Below are 19,243 nucleotides of genomic sequence, written 5' to 3'. Positions count from 1 at the left end.
CGACGACTAGAGAGGAAGTCCGCCAGCCATGCGTGGAGATTTCCATGGATACCAAAGGAGGAGAGTTTGGTGAGCAGAGCGGGGTGCCAGACCGTGTCGAAGGCACGTGATATGTCGAGGGAGACAGCTCTAATTTCCTGTTTGGCATTGAGGACCTCCATCCATTGTTGAGACAGCAGAAGCAGCATGTCCAGAGTAGAGTGACCTGGTCTGAAACCAAATTGATGATCAGAGATCAAGCCTTTGGAGAAGAGGAAAGATTTCATATCCGAAGCAATGATGGATTCCATGACTTTGCTGATAATTGGGAGAAGGCTGATTGGTCTGTAGTTGCTAGGATCTGTTTTTGCACCTTTTTTGTGCATAGCGGTGATGTTGGCTGATTTCCAAGCAGATGGCAGTTGACCTTGAGCAAAAGAGAGGGTGAAGAGAACAGAGAGAGGGTGAGATAGAGCGGCAGAGCAGGATTTTAGGACCCGTGGGCTGATGCCGTCGGGTCCAGTTGCAGAATCAGAGTCGAGGGTTGACAGAAACCTTTCCACCTTGTCAGGAGGAAAGGACACGGAGTCCAGGAGCAGCAGGGTACGACTGGGTATGGTGGGTACAGAGAGGGATGGGCTTGGGACACGAGATTTAGAGGCAAACACAGAGTTGAGGCATTCAGCTTTTTCACGTGCGGAGTCAGCTGTGTAGCCGTTTGAGGTAAGGGAGGGGATGGAGGGGGAACAAACACCAGAAACGGATTTGACCAGACGCCACCAGGATTTGGAAGAGGGAGACAGATAAGAGAGTTCGGTCTTGAGAATGGAGAGATATTGTTTCCTAGCTCTCCTGAGGGTGGACACACACTTGTTTCGGGCTTTGTGAAAGGAAATGACATTTCCTTCCGTTGGATTTGCTTTCCAGGAGACGAAGGCAAGTTGTTTCTGGGCAACAGCCTCACCACAAGAATCCGTGTACCATGGACGGGAGGAAGGGTATGAAAACTGAAGACTAGATGGGATAAATCTGTGCATGAGAAAGAGCAATTTACTTTGGAAGAATTCCCAGGATGAGTTGATGTCAGAGGTGGTAGAGATGGGAGACCAGTCCAGATGATTGATGGCTGCTTGAAGACCGTGCCAGTTGGCCTGAGTGAAATGCCAGACTCGTCGACGCTGAGGAGGCTCTCTGAGAATGGCCAGAGAGATGTCCACTTTGACAAGCACATGATCAGAAGAACCGATTGGAGCAGAAGAAGAGCAGCAGACATTTTTTTTTTTTTTTTGTATACAAGATCACAGGGAAGCATTAGACTTCCTAGACTCGCAGGGACATTAGCAGGGAAGTTTGTCATAACCAAGTCTAGAAGAGAAGATACTCCATTGGCTGAGATCCGGGTCGGGAAATTGACAGATTGTGTCAATCCCAGTGAGTCACAGAAGTCCTTTGCTGAGGTGCCATGACTGGTGAGAGAGGATCCCACACCCAACCAGGTGGCATGATGACAGTTGAAGTCACCACATATGAGGAAGAGAGAGTTGGGATGAGTGGATAGAAGTTGGTCCATGTTGTCAGACAGTGAAATGTAGATGGAGTCATCACTGTTTGGGGGACGGTACAGAACACATATGAACAAAAGGTGGGAGCGGAGAGGAAGCCGTAGCCAGAGGTACTCCTGGGGGTGAGGAGGAAAGAGGGCAGTGCAAGGAGAGTGAGGAAGAGAGTTTTTGATAAAGATAGCCACCCCACCACCAGGCCGAGGCTCAGGTCTATCATACCGGAGGAGGGAGTAACCAGGAAGAGATATTAAGGAATCAGAGACATCTTGAAGGAGGAAAGTCTCTGTTAAGCAGATCAAGTCTGGATTGTCAGAAGCAACCTGTATGGAGAGATCAGTCAGGTTTGAGCGAAGGCCCCGGATGTTTGAGGTCCATACCGTTAATGAAGAGAGAGGGGGAGCATCGGGTACAGGACAGGGAAGGGAGGAGTAGGGTAAGATGAAGGATGAGAGGGGGAGGTAAGGAGAGCAGTTGATAGTGTGTCAGATATTGCAGAAGAGTTCCAAGAAAGGGAAGGATGAGGAGGATGAAAGGTTTGCTGGTGAAGGGATGAGGCACAGTGAGGGGTTGTTTGAGGGGGGGCAGAGGAAAGTAGAAGGTTTGGGGGGGTGGAGGTATGAGATAGAAGGGAGACAAAGTGGGGAGGAGGCAGCTTGGAGGAGGAGGGGGGAGGAGGGAGAATTGGAGAGGAATGGTATGGGGGGAGAATTGACTGGGAGGGGTTGGGGGGGGAGTTTTGAAGGGGAGGAGTGAGGGGGGAGTTTAGGAGGGGAGGGGCAAGGGGGGAGTTCTGGAGGGAAGGGGGAAGTTTAGAAGTGGAGGGGCAAGGGGGGAGTTTAGGAGTGTAGGGGCAAAGCATTTATTGCAAAATGAGTTTCTTGTGACCGAGTTAAAAATACGTTTAAGGACGCTGGATGGAGGATGGAGTGCAGGAGAGTTTAGGGAATGTAGAAAAAAGGCACTATAGGAGATGGATATTTTTTTTTGGGATGAATTGATTTGGTAAGCAAGTCGAAAGCAGCCTTTTAAAGAAGAAGAAGAAAAAGGTGTTATAAAATATGACGGAATACATAACTTGAGGGGAAAGTGTAAACATTGAAGGTTAATAACAGTGAAAACTATCTGGGGAAATGGGGGAGAAACACGTGGTCGAAGAACGAACGAACGAATAAGAATGAATAAACGAATGAGAACAGAGAAGGAAATGTTTTTTTTTTGTTTTTTTTTTAGTTGAGATTTACACAAGGAAGTAGGCTATGGGTGAAAAGACTGGGAATACAGAGAACGAAAGTTATTGGATCACAAACGACGGACCGCTGAGAGAAAAACAAAGCCTCAAGGTTGTACAGTGTACACTGTACAAGGCCTCAAGACACGACACGAATTAACACGATTTTCAATACAGGTATGAAAGATTTGCACCGAAAAATCTTCGTCGGGACACAATATACGTACAACACCATAAATAAATACAGTTTTAACGAAAATACAAATGGGAACAATCACTTAACTTCGATTTCAAATCGTTCGCGACGCGGCAAAGGCCTTGCGTTTAATCCTTATATGTGTTTAATCCAAGATGGCTGCCATACCACGTGACCTATGACATCACAATTATTATCAAAACATTCTGCATGGGTGTCACTCCTACCCTGGAAGTTTTGTCTCAATCGGACATGTGGTTGCTGAGAAAAACGAGGTTTAACCCTTACGGACAGACGGACGTGGGACGGATAACCCAAAACAAAAACATAATGCCTCTGGCTACCTTCGGGGGCGGAGGCATAAAAAAAAACAGTCGGCTTGTACTTTTTCATTGGTGAACCAATTCAGTGATCCAATATGCAAATTCTTAAAATTTCAGGTCAATTGGATGAAAATTGATTATTTCACCTGACACTGACCTTTGACCTTTTGACAAAATTATTAATTTGCCTTCTCCGTATCTTACTATAATTCACCAAATGTCTGTCCATCTGTCTGCCCGTCTGTTCCCAGGTACCGCAAAATCGGCTGAACCGATCGGAACGAAATTTTCGGTGGGGAATCCTGGGACCCCCTGGAGTAAAATAGGCTATATTGTTTTCCCAATTTTTCAAATTTTCCAGTTTTTCCAAACACGATGGAATAATATTTACCGATATGAACAGTGATGTGGCTTTTATTGAAATTCTACAAATACTGTTTAGATTTTGATGATTTGTGTGTGATGTGATTTAACGGATGTTTATATAAATCGTTTAAAATAAAAAAGCCTTCAATTTCTGTTATTTTGCCTTTTTATTTGGGCCTCCCAATTGAAGCCCCGCCCATAGGGCGTAGGGTGGGTACCGTTGCTAGTTATTATAATAATGCTTTGATGAAAAATTCATGACACGAGCTCAAATGGTAAAAAAGTTACGGCTTGGACAGACACACTCACAGACAGACAGAAGTGTTGCAAAATCCCGTCTCCTGCTGCACAAAGAACGGCCTAAAGATGTCCAGGAAAACAACTTTGAAATATTCTTTTTCTCTCTCCCAGCTTTTTTGTGGTGACGTCCAAATCGAATGTCCAAATTTCTCAAAGATTTGAAAATCGTCACAAAATATTTTTGGGTGTAAGACCTTTGTAACTGTAGGAATGATTTGTTCACCGTTCTAATTACAAACCCATGTGAGTAAATAGAGAGTGCGACGCTAGGTCAGAAGCTTTTGGCACCGATTCGGTGGCGAATTGGTATCCATCGGGGTTGAGACTGGGAACGATGTGGATCCGCGTGCGTTCCAGGAGACTCGTGACGCGAGAGTCCCCACGACGATGCATCGCGCACATGTGTTGGGCGAGGGTCGCCAACAGCTCACGGCCCAGCACCTCGTTCCCATGGATGTTGGCCACAAGGCGCACCTCGGGTTCCACTGGAGACATAAGTCCACACATGCCGACATTTATAAACGTCTGCAAATAAACAAACTATATATATATACTTATTATGTCCGACAGGAACGACTACGTGTTATGATTGGACTCTGTGGGGGGACCAATCGGTGTGAGGTTTGCGATGGATCTAATAAGGTGTCCATGTCCAAGGTGTCCAAGCAACATGTCCACCTGGTCTGAAAATAAATTGGTGATCTGAGATAAGGTTGTTGGAGAAAATATTTCATATCAGCTCTGATGATGGATTCCATGACCCTGCTTATGATTGAAAGTAAACTGATAGGTCTGTAGTTAAGGAGATCAGGTATTTTTGAACATTTTTTACCTAACGAAGTGACGTTGGTGTATTTCCAAGCAGATGGAAGTTGATCTAGCACAAATGACAGGATGAAAAGGGCAAAGAGAGAATGTGCAAGAGCACCAGAGCAGGTTTTTAGGACACGTGAACTGATTCCGTCCGGTTATTTGCAGAGTCAGAGTCGAGGGTTCAAAGATCTTTCTCCACCATTTCAGGTGTAAAAGACACAGAGTCTCCAAGCAGTTGGGTAAAACAGGGAAACATGGGTATCAAGAGTGAGGGGATGGGGACACAACATTTGGAAGCAAACAGAATTGAGGCATTTAGCCTTCCCATGAGCAGAGGCGACGGTTGTCTATGTTGAAGAGAGGTAAGGTATGGAAGGGGAGGATACACCTGAGACACACTTAACAAGGCACTACCAGGTTTTCGAGGAAGGAGACAAGTTTGAAAGTTTTTTTTTGAGGTTGGGCACGTGTTATTTTCTGGCTCTCCTGAGAATGGACACACACTGACTGTGGACCTTTTGGAATGCACTGAGATTTCCTTTGGTCGGATTTGCCTTCCAGGAAGAGAAGGCTTTCTTTTCTTGAATCTCGATGGATATTTCTTGAATGGGTTTCTCTCATCTCCTCTTCCTGTTCAGGCTGGAGTTCCCCAAGGCAGTGTTCTGGGCCCTGTGCTTTTTCTGGTCTTCATCAATGATCTCTCCGACTCTCTTGAAAATCCTCTCTATCTCTTTGCTGATGACTCCACTCTCTGCCGCTCCATTCCTCATCCCTCAGATCGGCAGTCTGCAGCCTCCTCGCTCTCTGCAGACCTGGACAAAATCACTGACTGGGCAAACAAGTGGAACATGTCTTTCAATCCTGACAAATCTCACACTCTTACGGTCTCTCCGAAAAGACCGACTGGACAACCCTCCCATCCACTTTCTGAATAATCCTCTCCAAGAAGTTCTGTCAATCAAGCTTTTGGGTCTCACTATCTGCCATGATCTTTCCTGGGAAAACCACATTTCAAATCTGGCCTCCAAAGCCAGTCGCCGACTGGGCATCCTCCCTCGTGCGAAGTCCTTCCTTGGCACACCTGAGCTCCTCACCACTTATAAGGCTTTCATCCGCAGCTCAATGGAATACTGTTCCCCCCTCTGGGCTGGTGCTCCTGCCTCACACCTAGCTCGTCTTCACGCTGTTGAAACCAAAGCGTTCAGAATCATTGGAATCTCCCGCGATGAAGCTACCTCCGAGGGCCTTTCACTTATTCACCGCAGGCAGGTTGGTGGTCTTTCCCTCTTCTACCGAATCCTCTCCGGCCTTGCTCCTGCAGCTCTCTCTGGGCTCTGTCCCCCAAATATTCCTGCATGTTGCACAAGATCTGCCTGCAACCCTCTTATGGTGAAAGTGCCAAAATCAAGACTCTCTGCTCACCTTCCCTCCTTCATTCCTCTTTTCTCCCGCCTCTGGAACAAACTCCCTCACTCTCTTCAATCCCACTCCTCCCTCCAGGTCTTTAAAACAGCTGTTCACCACCATCTCTTATCTTCCCCCATCCAAAACCTTGATCTTTTCTACCCCCGCTAATTTCACCCCAAATCCACTTTTTTGAAATACCAACTTCTTTCCTGGAAGTCCTTGGTGTACTTGTGTTTATACTTCTCCCACCCCCCCTTCCCATGCCGCCTTCCCCCAATCCCTCTCCCTCCCACACATTCCCGATGTCCCTGCTCTCAAATGTTGTGTTTATGTGCTAACCCCTTCTCTCCCCATCTTGTCTACCGCTCCCCTTTTTATATACAGACTTGGCATTTAATATGGAATATTTTTTTTGTGGAGGTGAACTTACTTTTCAAGATGACTTAGAACCAAAAGTTCATTGGAATTATGTTGAAATTATTCTAGATTTTGTTTCTAGATTCTAGATTCTAGACCTTTAAAAGAAACAAAAACCACATTTGACATTTCGAAGCAAATAAATTGATCCTTGAAAGTGATGTAAACTGATATCGAACTCAATTCACGGACAGTACTGTGTTAAATTTCTGTGCGTTTTCCAGAAGTATCTCTTTATTTTGCACATTAGCCAATTTTTTTTTTTAGCAAAAACAAAAGCTAAATTACGACTGGGATTACGGACTAAAATTACAGTTCAGTACTTCGTATAAACCCCACGAGCATTCAGGAGAGCACGTACACATTGAGGCATGCTGTTCACGAGATTTGCCAAGGTTTGGACAGGAATCGCTTGCCATGCAGTTGCAATAGCCTGCTGCAATTCACGCACAGAGGCAGGCTGCTGGTCCAAGTTGTCGATTTGACGCGTTAATTCTGCCCACAAGTTCTCTCGGATTCATATCCGGGGACATGGCAGGCCACTCCATATGCTCTACACCACGGTCAGCAAGAAAGTGCTGGATCATGCGAGCACGATGAGGCTGTGCATTGTCGTGCTGGATCATGCGAGCACGATGAGGCTGTGCATTGTCATCTTGGAAGACAACGTTTCCTCGAAAGGCTGCACGAACAAATGGAAGCAATGTTTCTTCCAGAATGGCCCTGTGCTTGAACTGTTTCAGGTTTCTATTCAGAACAACCAGGTCAGTTTTGCCCCCTGCATGAAAAGCAGCCCAAACGGTCACCCCACCACCTCCAGCTTGGACTCTTGGCACTATACAATCTTCGTTGTCGGCTTCATGCACTTGTCTGCGCAGTGCGCACTCGGACGCGGCCATATTGACGATAGACCAGAAATCTAGACTTGTCACTGAAGATCACGTGATTCCAGTGTCCTGGCTGCCATTGACGGTGCTCTCTGGCCCACTGCAATCGGCGCTGGCGGTATTGTCTTGTCAGACGTGGCTTTCTCAGGGGACGCCTGGCACGATAGTCTGCTTGAACCAGTCGTTGGTTGACTAGCCTTCTGGATACAGGCACATTTGTCAGTTGCTGCCACTCAGCCCTAAGCCGATTAGCTGACTTGGTACGGCCATTACGGACCAACCGGTGCAGCTGGCGATCATCTCTCCTTGTGGTTCTGCGGGGACGTCCTGACCTCGGTATTGGAGTAGGGACACCCCTCTGAGCATTTCGTTTCAGGATCTTTGACACCTGACCTTAAGTGATGCCATACTGCCGAGCAATAGCACGCTGTTTCATGCCGGAATTTCGTAAAGCCACCACTAAATGACAAACAGCATTGTCGAGTTTATGGACCATCTCCAAGGGAAGCGGCAATAACTTTTGTGGACGTGCAGCAGTTGTTTTCCACTAATACAGAACGCAACAACCCTTATATACCCGATTGTGAAGCCAATCGTCAAATGTACCTGTCCGTACATTTTGTCACGCCACCTGTGATATAATCCTGTTACTGACTTCTTGCTGCGACAGACAATCAGTGACATGGTTCTTTTAACAAAGAAATCACCGAAGCGTAAAAGAAACTCAACAGATTGATATACCGAGTTCAGAAAGTAAACCCAAGTCAAGGAAAAAAAATATTCCATATTAAATGCCAAGTCTGTACTTTGTTTGTTTGTCTCTTTGATTTGTTTTTGTGATAAATGTTAGCTCTTTCACGAGCCTCGATTCTGTATACAAAAAATAAAAGAAAAAAAAAGGCAAGTTGTTCCAGTCTTTCAGAGCAACTGCTTCACCACAGGATTCAGTGTACCATGGGTGGGAATAAGGTTACGATAACTGAAGACGAGACGGCTCGAATCTGTGCATGAGAGACCGGGTTTCTGTGGAAGAATTCCCAGGCGGAGTTCATATCAGGGGCAGCAGATATGGGAGACGTGTTATGAAGAGAGATGTCTGCCTGCAATCCCAGGCAATCTGCCCGAGTGAAATGTCGGACTCTCCGACGTTGAGGCAGCTCTCTGAGAATAGCCAGACAGATGTTGACTTTCACAAGCACATGATCAGATGAACCAATTGGAGTAGAGGAAGAGCAGGAGACGTTTTTGGGAAAGTTAGTCATCACGGAGTCGAGAAAGGCAGGAACGTTTACAGATTGAGTCAGTACCTAATGCCACATATGTCCGACTGCTCTTTTTAATTCACCGTGGTAATTCTTATGTCACAGCACATGTTTGCATGTGCAAACAGAGTACATTGAGCGCATGATTTTGCATGGTAACAGTTATAGGTGCTGAGACATGAGGTGAAAAAGTGCTGCGGACGCACTGAGTTCGTGCTCGCCAGGGTTTCCCGAGAACTCGATGGCGAGGAGATGTCTATGGAGAGAAGAATGTCCGAGGGTGTATATCCGTGCCACGTCTGCACACGCGGCCGCCGTACGACGCAGCAACCATGCCAGGTGTGCGTAGTGATGATGTTGGAAAAGCAGCTTTCCAGGCCACTCTGGTGCTGACATCTCTGGAGAGTCGACTTCCATCACCGGCCAGGGCTCTACAGGGAGACACACATACACACATGTCGGGTTACGATTGTACCACCTATGGACAAACTGCTATAAATGGACTCCAAGGATCCGCAGTTGAAAAATACTTTAGAATTTGTGTTTGGGTGTTTTCATGGAACTATTTCCTTTTGGGTTCAGCAATACCTGCTGGTCACCTATTAATTAACATGGAGAAAAAGACATAAAATAACACATCGAGAGTGTGAACTATTGATTAATAACACATGGAGAGTGTGACCGATTGATTAATAACACATCGAGACTGTGACCGATTGATTAATAACACGAGAGTGTGACCGATTGATTAATAACACATCGAGAGTGTGACCGATTGATTAGTAACACATCGAGAGTGTGACCTATTGATTAATAACACATCGAGAGTGTGACCGATTGATTAATAACAAATCGAGAATGTGACCGATTTTTTTTTTTTTTTTTTTTTGTATACAAGGTCGAGGCTCGTGAAAGAGCGAATATTAATCACACAGAAAGACAAACCGACACATAAAACATATAACATCGGGAGCGGGAGACAAGATGGGGAGAGAGGGGGAAGGACACAAACACAACATTTGAGAGCAGGGACCGAGAGACATGGAGACATCGAGAGATCTGAGAGAGGGCGAGGGCTTGGGGGGGGGGGCGTGGGAAGGGGGCGGTGGGAGAGGTATAAAACATATGGACACTGCCAGGACTTCCAGGAAAGAAGTTGGAATTTCAAACAAGGTGGATCTGGGGTGAATTAGCGGGGGTAGAAAAGATCAAGGTTTTGGATGGGGGAAGATAAGAGATGGTGGTGAACAGCTGTTTTAAAGACCTGGAGGGAGGAGTGGGATTGAAGGGAGTGAGGGAGTTTGTTCCAGAGGCGGGAGAAAAGAGGAATGAAAGAGTGAAGGTGAGCAGAGAGCCGAGATTTCGGCAGTTTAACCATCAGAGGGTTGCTGGCAGATCTTGTGCGACCTGTAGGAATATTTGGGGGACAGAGCACAGAGAGAGCTGGGGGTGCAAGGCCGGAGAGGAGTCGGTAGAAGACAGAAAGACCACCTACCTGCCTGCGGTGAGTGAGTGAAAGGCCCTCAGAGATAGCTTCATCGCGGGAGATTCCAATAATTCTGAAAGCTTTGGTTTCAACAGCGTGAAGCCGAGCTAGGTGTGAGGCAGGAGCACCGGCCCATAGGGGAGAACAGTATTCCATTGAGCTGCGGATGAAAGCCTTGTATGTGGTGAGGAGCTCAGGTGTGCCGAGGAAGGACTTTGCACGACGGAGGATGCCCAGTCGGCGACTGGCTTTGGAGGCCAGCTTGGAAATGTGGTTTTCCCAAGAAAGATCATGGCAGGTAGTGAGACCCAAAATCTTGAGCGACAGAACTTCTTGGAGAGGATTGTTGAGAAAGTAGATGGGAGGGTTGTCCAGTCGATCTTTTCGGAGAGACATAGTAAGAGTGTGAGATTTGTCAGGATTGAAAGACATGTTCCACTTGTTTGACCAGTCTGTGATTTTGTCCAGGTCTTCAGAGAGTGAGGAGGCAGCAGACTGCCGATCTGAGGGAAGAGGAATGGAGCGGCAGAGAGTGGAGTCATCAGCAAAGAGATAGAGAGGATTTTCGAGAGAGTCAGAGAGATCATTGATGAAGACCAGAAAAAGCACGGGGCCCAGAACACTGCCTTGGGGAACTCCAGCCTGAACAGGAAGAGGAGATGAGAGAAACCCATTCAGGGCCACACGTTGACGACGACTAGAGAGGAAGTCCGCCAGCCATGCGTGGAGATTTCCATGGATACCAAAGGAGGAGAGTTTGGTGAGCAGAGCGGGGTGCCAGACCGTGTCGAAGGCACGTGATATGTCGAGGGAGACAGCTCTAATTTCCTGTTTGGCATTGAGGACCTCCATCCATTGTTGAGACAGCAGAAGCAGCATGTCCAGAGTAGAGTGACCTGGTCTGAAACCAAATTGATGATCAGAGATCAAGCCATTGGAGAAGAGGAAAGATTTCATATCCGAAGCAATGATGGATTCCATGACTTTGCTGATAATTGGGAGAAGGCTGATTGGTCTGTAGTTGCTGGGATCTGTTTTTGCACCTTTTTTGTGCAAAGCGGTGATGTTGGCTGATTTCCAAGCAGATGGCAGTTGACCTTGAGCAAAAGAGAGGGTGAAGAGAACAGAGAGAGGGTGAGATAGAGCAGCAGAGCAGGATTTTAGGACCCGTGGGCTGATGCCGTCGGGTCCAGTTGCAGAATCAGAGTCGAGGGTTGACAGAAACTTTTCCACCTTGTCAGGAGGAAAGGACACGGAGTCCAGGAGCAGCAGGGTACGACTGGGTATGGTGGGTACAGAGAGGGATGGGTTTGGGACACAAGATTTAGAGGCAAACACAGAGTTGAGGCATTCAGCTTTTTCACGTGCGGAGTCAGCTGTGTAGCCGTTTGAGGTAAGGGAGGGGATGGAGGGGGAACAAACACCAGAAACGGATTTGACCAGACGCCACCAGGATTTGGAAGAGGGAGACAGATAAGAGAGTTCGGTCTTGAGAACGGAGAGATATTGTTTCCTGGCTCTCCTGAGGGTGGACACACACTTGTTTCGGGCTTTGTGAAAGGAAATGAGATTTCCTTCCGTTGGATTTGCTTTCCAGGAGACGAAGGCAAGTTGTTTCTGGGCAACAGCCTCACCACAAGATTCCGTGTACCATGGACGGGAGGAAGGGTATGACAACTGAAGACGAGATGGGATAAATCTGTGCATGAGAGAGAGCAATTTACTTTGGAAGAATTCCCAGGATGAGTTGATGTCAGAGGTGGTAGAGATGGGAGACCAGTCCAGATGATTGATGGCTGCTTGAAGGCCATGCCAGTTGGCCTGAGTGAAATGCCAGACTCGTCGACGCTGAGCAGGCTCCCTGAGGATGGTCAGAGAGATGTCCACTTTAACAAGGACATGATCAGATGATCCGATCGGAGCAGAAGAAGAGCAGCAGACATTTTCAGGGAAGTTAGTCATAACCAAGTCCAGAAGAGAAGATGTTCCGTTGACTGAGATCCGGGTCGGGAAATTGACAGATTGTGTCAGTCCCAGTGAGTCACAGAAGTCCTTTGCTGAGGAGCCATGGCTGGTGAGAGAGGTACCCACACCCAGCCAACTGGCATGATGACAGTTGAAATCACCACATATGAGGAAGAGAGAGTTGGGATGAGTAGATAGAAGTTGGTCCATATCATCAGACAGCGAGATGTAGATTGAGTCATCACTGTTTGGTGGACGGTACAACACACATATGAACAAGAGGTGGGAGCGAAGGGGAAGCCGTAGCCAGAGGTACTCCTGGGGGTGAGGAGGAAAGAGGGCAGTGCAAGGAGAGTGAGGAAGAGAGTTTTTGATAAAGATAGCAACCCCGCCTCCAGGACGAGGCTCAGGTCTATCATACCGGAGGAGGGAGTAGCCCGGGAGAGATACTATGGAATCAGAGACATCATAAAGGAGGAAAGTTTCTGTTAAGCAGATCACGTCTGGTTTGACAGAAGCAACCTGTATGGAGAGATCAGTTAAGTTTGAACGAAGGCCCCGGATGTTTGAGGTCCATACCGTTAATGAAGAGGAAGGGGGAGCATCAGATACAGAACAGGGGGGAGGAGGGGTAGGGTAAGATGTGGAAGAGGTGGAAGAGGTAGGGAGAGCTGTTGAAGGTGTGTCAGAGATTTCAGAATAGCTCGGAGAAAGGGAAGGATGGGGCGGACAAAAGGTTTGATGGTGATTGGGTGAGCCACAATGAGGTGTTATTTGAGGAGGGGGAAGAGCGAGGCAGAAGGTTGGGGGAGATGGAGGTGAGAGTTTGAAGGGGGAAGAAGCAGGGAGGACGCTTTGAGGAGGGGGAGTGAGAGGGGGGAAATTGAGAAGCAATGAGGGTGGGGAGATTTGAAGGGGAGGGGTGAGGGGGGAGTTTGGGAGGGAAGGGGCAAGGGGAGGGATTTGAAAGGGATGGGATATGGGGGAGATTTGGAGGGGAGGGGTGAGGCAGGAGTCTAGGAGGGGAGGGGCGAGGGGGCGTCTTGGCGGGGAGGGGTGAGGGGGTAGTTTAGGAGGGAGGGGGCAAGGGGGGAGATTTGAAAGGGATGGGTGATGGGGAAGATTTGGAGGGGAGGGGGGATGGGGAAGATTTGGAGGGGAGGGGTTATGGGGAAGATTTGGAGGGGAGGGGTGAGATTGGATTTTTGAAAGTGTACGATTTATGGGAAACGAACATTTATTGCAAAATGAGTTTCTTGTGACCTTCGAGTTAAAAATAAGTTTAAGGACGCTGGATGGAGGATGGAGTGCAGGAGAGTTTAGGGAATGTAGAAAAAAGGCACTATAGGAGATGGATTTTTTTTTTGGGATGAATTGATTTGGTGAGCAAGTCGAAAGCAGCCTTTTAAAGAAGAAGAAGAAAAAGGTGTTATAAAATATGACGGAATACATAACTTGAGGGGAAAGTGTAAACATTGAAGGTTAATGAGTGAAAACTATCTGGGGAAATGGGGGAGAAACACGTGGTCGAAGAACGAACGAACGAATAAGAATGAATAAACGAATGAGAACAGAGAAGGAAAATGTTTTTTTTTTTTTTTTTTTTTTTTTTTTTTTTTTTTTTTTTTTTTTGAGTTGAGATTTACACAAGGAAGTAGGCTATGGGTGAAAAGACTGGGAATACAGAGAACGAAAGTTATTGGATCACAAAAGACGGACCGCTGAGAGAAAAACAAAGCCTCAAGGTTGTACAGTGCACACTGTACAAGGCCTCAAGACACGACACGGCAAACAGACGATCAATTTATGAAAGATAAACACCGAGAAACAACCAAAGTTGCACACAATAACTTCACACACCGAAAGATAAATACAGTTTCGACAAAATACAATTGTGAACAGACTTAACTTCGAAAAACGTGGAGACCGTGTGGAGCTTCGAAAATCCCTGCCGCCGTCTCCAAGATCTCGCGAGATCAATCATGTGATTGATTTGTTTTTTGATTGATTGATTGATTAATATTGATTGAATTGATTGATTAATAACACATCGAGAATCTGACCGATTGATTAATAACACATCGAGAATGTGACCGATTGATTAATAACACATCGAGAGTGTGACCGATTGATTAATAACCCATCGAGAATGTGACCGATTGATTAATAACACATCGAGAATGTGACCGATTGATTAATAACACATCGAGAGTGTGACCGATTGATTAATAACACATCGAGAGTGTGACCGATTGATTAATAACACATCGAGTGTGACCGATTGATGAATAACACATCGAGAGTGTGACCTATTGATTAATAACACATCGAAAGTGTGACCGATTGATTAATAATACATCGAGAGTGTGACCGATTGATTAATAACGCATCGAGAATGTGACCGATTGATTAATAACACATCGAGAGTGTGACCGATTGATTAATAACACATCGAGAGTGTGACCGATTGATTAATAACACGTCGAGAGTGTGACCGATTGATTAGTAACACATCGAGAGTGTGACCTATTGATTAATAACACATCGAGAGTGTGACCGATTGATTAATAATACATCGAGAGTGTGACTGATTGATTAATAACGCATCGAGAGTGTGACCGATTGATTAATAACACATCGAGAGTGTGACCGATTGATTAATAACACATCGAGAGTGTGACCTATTGATTAATAACACGTCGAGAGTGTGACCGATTGATTAGTAACACATCGAGAGTGTGACCTATTGATTAATAACACATCGAGAGTGTGACCGATTGATTAATATTTCATCGAGAGTGTGACCGATTGATTAATAACGCATCGAGAATGTGACCTATTCATTAATAACACATCGAGAGTGTGACCGATTGATTAGTAACACATCGAGAGTGTGACCTATTGATTAATAACACATCGAGAGTGTGACCGATTGATTAATAACACATCGAGAGTGTGACCGATTGATTAATAACACATCGAGAGTGTGACCGATTGATTAATAACGCATCGAGAATGTGACCTATTGATTAATAACACATCGAGCGTGTGACCGATTGATTCGTAACACATCGAGAGTGTGACCTATTGATTAATAACACATCGAGTGTGACCGATTGATTAATAACACATCGAGAATGTGACCTATTGATTAATAACACATCGAGCGTGTGACCGATTGATTCGTAACACATCGAGAATGTGACCGATTGATTAATAACACATCGAGTGTGACCGATTGATTAATAACACATCGAGAGTGTGACCGATTGATTAATAACACATCGAGAGTGTGACCGATTGATTCATAACACAACGAGAGTGTGACCGATTGATTAATAACACATCGAGTGTGACCGATTGATTAATAACACATCGAGAGTGTGACCTATTGATTAATAACACATCGAGAGTGTGACCGATCGATTAATAACACATCGAGAGTGTGACCCATTGATTAATAACACATCGAGAGTGTGACATATTGATTAATAACACATCGAGAGTGTGACCCATTGATTAGTAACACATCGAGAGTGTGACCTATTGATTAATAACACATCGAGAGTGTGACCTATTGATTAATAACACATCGAGAGTGTGACCGATTGATTAATAACACATCGAGAGTATGACCGATTGATTAGTAACACATCGAGAGTGTAACCTATTGATTAATAACACATCGAGAGTATGACCGATTGATTAGTAACACATCGAGAGTATGACCGATTGATTAATAACACATCGAGAGTGTGACCGATTGATTAATAACACATCGAGAGTGTGACCTATTGATTAATAACACATCGAGAGTGTGACCGATTGATTAATAACACATCGAGAGTGTGACCTATTGATTAATAACACATCGAGAGTGTGACCGATTGAATAATAACACATCGAGAGTGTGGCCTATTGATTAATAACACATCGAGAGTGTGACCTATTGATTAATAACACATCGAGAGTGTGACCGATTGATTAATAACACATCGAGAGTGTGACCGATTGATTAATAACACAACGAGAGCGTGACCAATTGATTAATAACACATAGAGAGTGTGACCGATTGATTAATAACACATCGAGAGTGTGACCGATTGATTAATAACACATCGAGTGTGACCTATTTATTAATAACACATCGAGAGTGTGACCGATTGATTAATAACACAACGAGAGTGTGACCGATTGATTAATAACACGAGAGTGTGACCGATTGATTAATAACACATCGAGAGTGTGACCGATTGATTAATAACACATCGAGAGTGTGACCTATTGATTAATAACACATCGAGAGTGTGACCGATTGATTAATAACACATCGAGAGTGTGATCGATTGATTAATAACACATCGAGAGTGTGACCGATTGATTAATAACACATCGAGAGTGTGACCTATTGATTAATAACACGTCGAGAGTGTGACCGATTGATTAGTAACACACCGAGAGTGTGACCTATTGATTAATAACACGTCGAGAATGTGACCTATTGATTAATAACACGTCGAGAGTGTGACCTATTGATTAATAACACATGGAGAGTGTGACCGATTGATTAATAACACATCGAGAGTGTGACCTATTGATTAATAACACATCGAGAGTGTGACCTATTGATTAATAACACATCGAGAGTGTGACCTATTGATTAATAACACATGGAGAGTGTGACCGATTGATTAATAACGCATCGAGAGTGTGACCGATTGATTAATAACACATCGAGAGTGTGACCGATTGATTAATAACACATCGAGAGTGTGACCGATTGATTAATAACACATGGAGAGTGTGACCGATTGATTAATAACACATCGAGAGTGTGACCGATTGATTAATAACGCATCGAGAATGTGACCTATTGATTAATAACACATCGAGACTGTGACCTATTGATTAATAACACATCGAGAGTGTGACCGATTGATTAATAACACATGGAGAGTGTGACCGATTGATTAATAACACATCGAGAGTGTGACCGATTGATTAATAACGCATCGAGAATGTGACCTATTGATTAATAACACATCGAGAGTGTGACCTATTGATTAATAACACATCGAGAGTGTGACCTATTGATTAATAACATCGAGAGTGTGGCCTATTGATTAATAACACATCGAGAGTGTGACCTATTGATTAATACCACATCGAGAGTGTGACCTATTGATTAATAACCCATCGAGAGTGTGACCGAATGATTAATAACACATCGAGAGTGTGACCTATTGATTAATAACACATGGAGAGTATAACCTATTGATTAATAACATCGAGAGTGTGGCCTATTGATTAATAACGCATCGAGAATGTTACCTATTGATTAATAACCCATCGAGAGTGTGACCGATTGATTAATAACACATCGAGAGTGTGACCTATTGATTTATAACACATCGAGAGTGTGACCTATTGATTAATAACACATCGAGAGTGTGACCAATTGATTGATAACACATCGAGAGTGTGACCGATTGATTAATAACACATCGAGAGTGTGACAGATTGATTAATAATGCATGGAGAGTGTGACCTATTGATTAATAACACATCGAGAGTGTGACCGATTGATTAATAACACATCGAGAGTGTGACCTATTGATTAATAACACATCGAGAGTGTGACCTATTGATTAATAACACATCGAGAGTGTGACCCATTGATTAGTAACACATCGAGAGTGTGACCTATTGATTAATAACACATCGAGAGTGTGACCTATTGATTAATAACACGTCGAGAGTGTGACCGATTGATTAATAACACATCGAGAGTGTGACCGATTGATTAATAACACATCGAGAATGTGACCGATTGATTAATAACGCATCGAGAGTGTGACCGATTGATTAATAACGCATCGAGAGTGTGACCGATTGATTAATAACACATCGAGTGTGACCGATTGATTAATAACACATCGAGAGTGTGACCTATTGATTAACACATGGAGTGTGACCTATTGATGAACACATGGAGAGTGTGACCTATTGATTAATAACACATGGAGAGTGTGAACGATTGATTAATAACACATCGAGAGTGTGACCTATTGATTAATAACACATCGAGAGTGTGACCTATTGATTAATAACACATCGAGAGTGTGACCTATTGATTAATAACACATCAAGAGTGTGACCTATTGATTAATAACCCATCGAGAGTGTGACCTATTGATTAATAACGCAAAGAGAGTGTGACCTATTGATTAATAACGCATCGAGAGTGTGACCTATTGATTAATAACACATCGAAAGTGTGACCTATTGATTAATAACACACCGAGAGTGTAACCTATTGATTAATAACACATCGAGAGTGTGACCTGTTGATTAATAACACATCGAGAGTGTGACCTATTGATTAATAACACATCGAGTGTGACCTATTGATTAATAACACATCGAGAGTGTGACCTATTGATTAATAACACATCGAGAGTGTGACCTATTGATTAATAACCCATCGAGAGTGTGACCTATTGATTAATAACCCATAGAGAGTGTGACCTATTGATTAATAACACATCGAGATTGTGACCTATTGATTAATAACACATCGAGAGTGTGACCTATTGATTAATAACACATCGAGATTGTGACCTATTGATGAATAACACATCGAGAGTGTGGCCTATTGATTAATAACACATGGAGAGCGTCGCCTATTGATTAATAACGCATCGAGAGTGTGACCTATTGATTAATAACGCATCGAGAGTGTGACCTATTGATTCATAACACATCGAGAGTGTGACCTGTTGATTAATAACGCATCGAGAGTTTGACCTATTGATTAATAACACACCGAGAGTGTAACCTATTGATTAATAACACATCGAGAGTGTGACCTATTGATTAATAACACAGTGAGAGTGTGACCTATTAATAAATAACATCCATAGTGTGACCTATCGATGAATAACACATCGAGAGTGTGACCTATTAATTAATAACAGACAGAGTGTGACCTATTAATTAATAACACATCCAGAGTGTGACCTATTGATTAAAAACACATCGAGAGTGTGAC

The 19,243-nt window shown here is 44.4% G+C and overlaps 1 protein-coding gene across 1 annotated transcript in view; it reads right to left on the bottom strand.

Annotated features, from left to right (window-relative positions):
* LOC137423734 (carboxypeptidase Z) overlaps positions 1-19,243 on the bottom strand; it is a 94,504-nt gene that overhangs the window by 15,294 nt on the left and 59,967 nt on the right. The window contains exons 5-6 of the mRNA XM_068111197.2: positions 8,947-9,171; positions 4,243-4,439 (exon numbers count right to left, since the gene is read on the bottom strand). Coding sequence (XP_067967298.2) covers positions 4,243-4,439; positions 8,947-9,171 — 422 coding nt within the window. The remainder of the gene's footprint in view (positions 1-4,242; positions 4,440-8,946; positions 9,172-19,243) is intronic.

Source organism: Myxine glutinosa, chromosome 3 (assembly GCF_964187855.1).
Source record: "Myxine glutinosa chromosome 3, kmMyxGlut1.1, whole genome shotgun sequence".
In the NCBI taxonomy this organism is placed as follows: domain Eukaryota; kingdom Metazoa; phylum Chordata; class Myxini; order Myxiniformes; family Myxinidae; genus Myxine; species Myxine glutinosa.
Note: the sequence above shows the minus strand (reverse complement) of the source record. Positions and strands in the feature narration are given on the sequence as shown.